Source organism: Tupaia chinensis, unplaced genomic scaffold (assembly GCF_000334495.1).
Source record: "Tupaia chinensis unplaced genomic scaffold, TupChi_1.0 Scaffold000159_1, whole genome shotgun sequence".
NCBI classification, from domain to species: Eukaryota; Metazoa; Chordata; class Mammalia; order Scandentia; family Tupaiidae; genus Tupaia; species Tupaia belangeri.
In genome coordinates this window covers 959,159-965,143 of record NW_006159630.1, presented here as the reverse complement: position 1 = coordinate 965,143, position 5,985 = coordinate 959,159, and the positions used below count along the sequence as shown (strand labels likewise).

General features: G+C 63.9%; 1 protein-coding gene across 9 annotated transcripts in view; it reads right to left on the bottom strand.

Moving 5' to 3' along the window:
- Positions 1-485: 485 nt before the first annotated feature.
- The window catches only part of MCRIP1 (MAPK regulated corepressor interacting protein 1), a 5,737-nt gene continuing 237 nt past the window's right edge, over positions 486-5,985 (bottom strand). Inside the window, exons 1-5 of one of the 9 annotated variants that reach the window (XM_006145635.3) lie at positions 5,339-5,587; positions 1,853-2,025; positions 1,654-1,772; positions 855-956; positions 486-719 (exon numbers count right to left, since the gene is read on the bottom strand). In XM_006145635.3, coding sequence (XP_006145697.1) covers positions 655-719; positions 855-956; positions 1,654-1,772; positions 1,853-2,025; positions 5,339-5,506 — 627 coding nt within the window. In that variant the 5' untranslated portion in view covers positions 5,507-5,587 and the 3' untranslated portion in view covers positions 486-654. The other 8 variants (XM_006145637.3, XM_006145636.3, XM_006145638.3 and 5 more) reach the window with 8 other exon arrangements.

The following is a 5,985-nucleotide window of genomic DNA, read 5'->3' as shown; positions in this document are numbered from 1 at the left end:
TTGGCTTCTGAAGGGCACAGGAAGGCGAGGGGCCCTGCTGACCCTCCCGGCACAGCCCAGAGAGCCAGGACAGGCTGGCAGCACCATCACGTCAGGGCCGGCCCTGGCACCCTGCCCAGGGGCCACTGCAGTTGCAGATACCAGGTGGCCAGGCCTGGGTGCTGGGGCCCCTCCGGTGGGGTGCAGCAGTATCTTGAGCCCAGAGAGCTGGAGCCATCCTGAAGCTGATGCAGGGGAGGATCTGGCTGGAGAGGAACAGGGTGGAGGGGGACCCCCAATGGGGATGAGGGTGGGGCTGCCTTTGTCCTGCGTTATGGCCACCTCCAGGATGGGACTGACCCAGTCTGTCAGCCTGGGAGGCTGCTGCCCAGCCCCTTTCCCTCCTGACCCTGGAGTGGTGGCGGTGACAGGACAGGAGGGAGTTGCCGTCAGGGCCCCGGCAGGAGGCACCAAGAGGCAGCTAGGTGGGTGAGGGAGAGAGCAGGCAGGCCCCCATGACGGGGGCGGCTTGAGTCCCCTAGGGAGGGGAGGGAGGACATCAGGGAGGAGGCGGGTCCTGGCCATCCGTCTGCCAGTCCTGGGGTGTGCAGCCCCGAGTGCGCCCATCCCCGTCCTGGGCCAGCTGCCGCGTCGTCCCGCCGGGGCCCTGGCGCCCTAGGACTTCTTGGCGTCCTGCACACTGCGGCGCCTCAGGTCGCTCAGGTCGATGGGTTTGAAGGCTGCCAGGGGACAGCGCGGTCAGAGGGCAGGGCCCCGCAGCCCCCTCAGGTCCTGGTGTTGCTGTCTCAGAACAGATGGGGACGCGAGCGGAAGTGGGAGGCAGGCCCTGCCCAGACCCCGGGTGGCCCACTCACTCTTCAGGCTGGGGTTGGGGACCTTCTCCACGTACTCTTCCACCAGGCCGCGCTCGCTGCCCGCCAGCTGGCTTCGCAGGTCCCTCTCCACGCCCTGCCAGGCTGCAGCCAAGCACAGGGTGGCAAGGTCAGCCATGGCCCCAGGGCATGGCCGTCGAAGCCGGGCCAGAAGCACAGACCCAGCACCTGCGACCAGGGCCCTCGTCCCTCCCAGAAGCACCCTCCTGCTGACCCACCCACCCCAGCACTGCGGCCAGATGCCCAGCCCTCTAGCTCCACTCCTGCACAGACCTGCATGGTGGGCAGGCTCCCCCCGGAGGCCAGCAGGGCCGAGTGTCTCACCTCCTCTGCTCGCCCCCTCATCCTTGCCACACAGGCTGCCATGCCTGCACTGCACTCTCAGGTGGGTGCACTGAGCGCTGAGGACTGACTCCAGAGGCCTCTTCTGGGACACAGCCTATTCCCCAGCCCCCCTTCCTGGGACCACACTCCTCGAGACCAACAGGTGGCGTGGTGGGTAAGGCGCTGGACTTCCCGGTTCAGTCCTGGCCCTGGCAGCTTGCTCTCTCACGTTCTCTCTGGTGAGTCCCCGTGCCCATTGCAAATTTAAACATAATAATAATGATAGTAAGTACAATTAAATCTTTTTTTTTTTTTTTTTAAAGAAACCTCACCAGGCAGAGCCCCTCTGTCACCCCTAACCTGCCCAGCCACTTGGAGGGCTGAGGAAGGAACCGTGGGTGAGAAAGGGGCTCCTGGCCCCTGGTCAGCCCGGATGGCCGCCGTGCAGAGTGCCCACCTTCGTAAATGAAGCGTACATTCTCCTCGTGGGCCGGAGTGAAGATCTCGCTGCAGCTGGGGGGGGAGCGTGGGCTGCTGTTCCTCTTGCCGTTGTAGACCACTCTGGAGACGGGGGAGCTGGCAGAGGGTGGCACATGAGGGAGGGCTGGGCACACCCCACCCCCAGACCAAGGCCACCGCACCCGCCTGGGGCCCACCTGGTCATTGCTGGGGCGTCTGGTCCTGGCACTCCGCTGTGGCGTCCTGTGGGCCTCTGAAATGCAAGCCCGAGCACAGGGATGGGGCGGGGCTTCAGCCTCAGCAAGGCGGACAGGTGCAGGACTGCAAACAGACCCCAGGTAGGCTCTAGGCTGGCTGATGCGCCGGTCAGCTGGATGGGGCCAGAGGCAGGCACGAGTGTGGCGTGGAGCCCACTCTGGCTGGGGCTCCGCGAGCCCGTCCACGCCCTCAGCCCAGCAGCCCTGCTTAGGCTCCTGTTGCAGGGGCCGCCGTAGGCCTGACCCTGCACACTGTAGGGTTGGCTGTGCTGCTCATGGCCTCACCTTTCTACCCATGAGCTGAGGACCAGGGTCTAGGTGGCGAGGAGCCCAGGGCAGCCAGAGGCCCAGGGGCTCGTGTGAGCCAAGTCAACCCTGAAGGTGGAGCCAAACCTGGTGACGGCCCAGAACTATCAGCAGCCTTTCTCACACACCAGGGACCTTGCACAGCCCTGGGGATGGGGTCTGCTGGACAGCACAGCTCTCTGGCCAGGATGCAGCCTGATGAGGAAATCCAGCTCTGCCCTGGCCCCTGTGGGTTACGGCACTTGGGGTCTTCCCCTCTGGCCGCTCAGCACCACATGGGCATCCGGGCTGGTGCACACCAGCCTGCAGCTGAGGGTGAGGCCGGCATGGCAGCGGGGCAGCTCCCATGAGCACACTCTGCAGGACCTCAGCCCCTGCCCAGGCCTACAGCCAGGGCGAGCCAGCCCGGCGGGCCCAGGATCTCCGCCCACGGTCTTCCATCAGAGCCACGGACCCACACTGAAAAAAGCCCTCCCTGGCCTGCAGGCTCCACAGACACTGGCCTGCAGAGCTGACCACGCACCCAGGGCAGTTACTCAGAGGGCCGCTCAGGGGTCGTGCCAGCTGCCAGCCCGCCCACCCCACCTAGCTGGGTCGCTCCTCTGTGGGCTCTGGCTGCCACGGTAGCCCTGCAGTCTGCCCTTCCTACCAGGCTGGCTGTTCCTTCAGGGCACTGGCCCCAGAGCACCTGTGCCTGCTCCTCTCCTCCTGGACAGCCTCTGCCTCAGCCCCTCTGGCTGCCGCCCACACCTGCGGACCCTGCAGCCCAGATCCGATGGCATGGAGAGCTGTGCTGGTGACCTGCACCCCAAACCCCTGGGACACTAGGCCTCCACCTGGGGTCCCCCGCCAGGCTTCCACCTGCTCACCCCTGGCAGTGCCGTGGAGGGCCTGACACTGGGCACCCACTCATGTGCCAGGGCTGCCACTGCTCACCAGGCTCCTCCTGGTGGGTGCCTGGACCCCCACAGGCTCTTTCTTGCACACTCGGGACGTGAGGGCAAGATAACCATTTATTTTATTGAATTCATTCTTTTTTTTTTTTTTTGCTATAGGGCATGTGTGGTCATCAGAAAAAGAGACAGAAAGCAAGAATCAGCCCCAGGAGGACGGCCATCCGCAGTCCCTTCTCCTCCACTCTCCTCTTGGGATTTTGGGCACGTACACACATGCGCCTGGCATGAGGTGTTTTTGTTTTAATATTTACTTAATCTCATTTATTATTTTTATTTTTTAACTTGACCACAGAGAGACAAAGAGAGAGAGAAAGGGAAAGTGAGAAAGTGAGCTGCCAGGTCCAGGACTCGAACTGCGATTGGCCATGTGGGAGTCCAGTGCCTTTAACTACCACGTCACCTGTCCGCGCCCACCCCCCCTTTAAGCCTCCAGGTCTGGGACTCAAGTGAGTACGTGGGAGTCCAGTGGTGTGACCATTACGCCATCTGTCGTCCCCAAGACAACCATCTAAGAGGATGCCCTCCAGGGCCTGTGGCATGGAGGTCAGGTGACCAGACCCCACATGCCGACGCCCCAGATCCCGAGGAGGAAGTGGAGAAGGGATGGCGCTGTGAGCACGGCCCAAGGGGATGCTCTCTCACTCCCCCACCCCCGCCACTCTCCAGAGCACACACCCCGGCCCACGGGGAAGGAAGCAGCAGTGCCTGCCAATCTCCCGCTACGGGAGGGCACATCCAGCCAGGCCCAGTGCCCCAGCCGTGTCCTACCTGCGAGTCCCCTTGGACAGAGGCTCCTCTGGCTTCTCCCTGCGGCTCAGCCCGGTCCCCTCCAGGGCCTCTGCTGGCCCCCCCACATTGGACGCACCAACAGCTTCCCCACAGGCGGGGTGCTGCTGCTCCTCGGGACACCAGCGGTGGTTCTGCCACTCACCCACTCTCCCCACCTCCTGGGGCTCCTCCAAGCAGCGACCCGCAATTCCAATCCCAAAGAAAATGTCATTTAAAAGATCAAACAGGCAGGGTCAGCTGGTAGCATGGTGGGTGAGGCGTCTGGGTTCCCCGTGGCTGACTGCGCAGTTCTGGTCTGGACCCAGTTCTGGTCCGGCTTGAGGAACATGCTGGGCACATGTATTCATGCTCAAAACCCCAAGAGGAGAAAGGAGGAGGGATTAGGGTGTGGCCCATGGGGCGGTCTCTCTCTGCCCCCAAGCAAGCACATGTCCCTACAGCAGATGCTGAGAGACCCACCAAGCTGCGGAGACTGGCCTCTGAGCTGGGGGGACACTGTCCATGCTGAGTGGCCCAAGGGTGAGAGGTGGCCTGACCCAGGCGGCCACAGGGACAGGACGGAGGCCCAGTCAGCAGGCAGGGCTGCCCCTCTTCCATCCGTCCAGCAGCATGGGCTGTGCGGGTGTGTCACCCCCAGACACCCGGGCCTGGCTTGTCCCCTCTTGGTCACAGCTGTTTCTAGGCAGGACCGCGGCCTGGATGTGGGGTCGACCTCTGCCACCGTCACCGCCACGGGCGCTTTCTCCCACCTTCTTTCCTGTCTTTCATTGCCAGAGGGTACACGTGCTCACCAGAGAGGAAGGAGCAAGAGACCAAGGGGGTGTGCTCACCACACGACCCCTTCTCTTCCACTTCTCCACCCTCACAGGGCTTCGGGCACACACACCTGTACCAAGCACGTTTTTGCCATAGGGCGGGCGTCACCACGCCCAACCAGGCATGTTTTTCAAGGCACTAGGGCTGGGATTCAACCGCGCAGTTGTCACTGTGGGGTCCTGCTCTGTTAGCCACCAGGCCACAGAGCTGGCCGACCAAGTGCAGACAATTTTGAGTGAAAAGGAATCTGCTGATGCTTACATGGAACAGGACAGTTTTGGGGGAGAAACAGAGCAGCCCATGCAGAGGAAGGCAGAGACCCCAAAAAGTAGAGGGCAGGGGACCAGCACAGCCATGGCACACCCAGTTGGGAAGGTGCCCAGACCGCCCGGTCTCGGGGTGAAGATGAACTGCCACCTAGCCGTGGTGGCCCGAATGCCCATGGCAGGACCACAGCGGTCCAGGTCCGTCAGGTGCTTCGGCCTGCCCAGAGCTGTCTCAGCCCCTGCCTGCACCCTGGCAGGTTCAGGACCCCCGGTACGCCCACACCCACCCCTACCGGCTCTGCTCCAGACTGAAGGGGGTCTCGCTGGAGAAGGATCCACACAGAACCTGCCTCATCCACGGGACCTGAAGGCATTGGAGACTTCCTGGGGTGGCAGGGTGGGACCCAGAACACAGGGCGCAGGACAGGCCAGGACCCCAGTTTCCAGCCCCCAAGTCCCATATGGCCAAATGCCTACGGACACGCTGTGAGGTGACACTCTGCAGCCCAGCAAAGTGGCCACGATGCTCAGAGCCAGGACAGGGGCTGCAGCTGCGCCGCCCCGAGGGCTCCCGCCTCCATTCCCGCTTTCTAAGTCTTCCTTGGCCAGGGAGACTGCACCCACCTCCACCCACCACCCACCTCCACGGGGTGTGCTGCCCACGGGAGGTGCTCTGCTCACGGGGGGGGGTGCTCTGCCCACAAGGAGGGGTTCTCTGCCCACGGGAGGGCGCCCCGGAGGGCGTCCGGGGACGGCTGGGACACTGCCAGCGGGAGGGCGGACGGGTCTGAGACCCGCTCCTAGCAGAGCCCTCAGCAGCCCTGCCTGGCAGGCTTCCGCGGTTTCGGGGGAGCCCTGGGCACACGCGCCCCCGCCCCTCCGGCCTGGCCTTCCGGGGCCTCCGCTCGGGGTGCGCCCCCGCCCAAAGAAGTCCACCAGC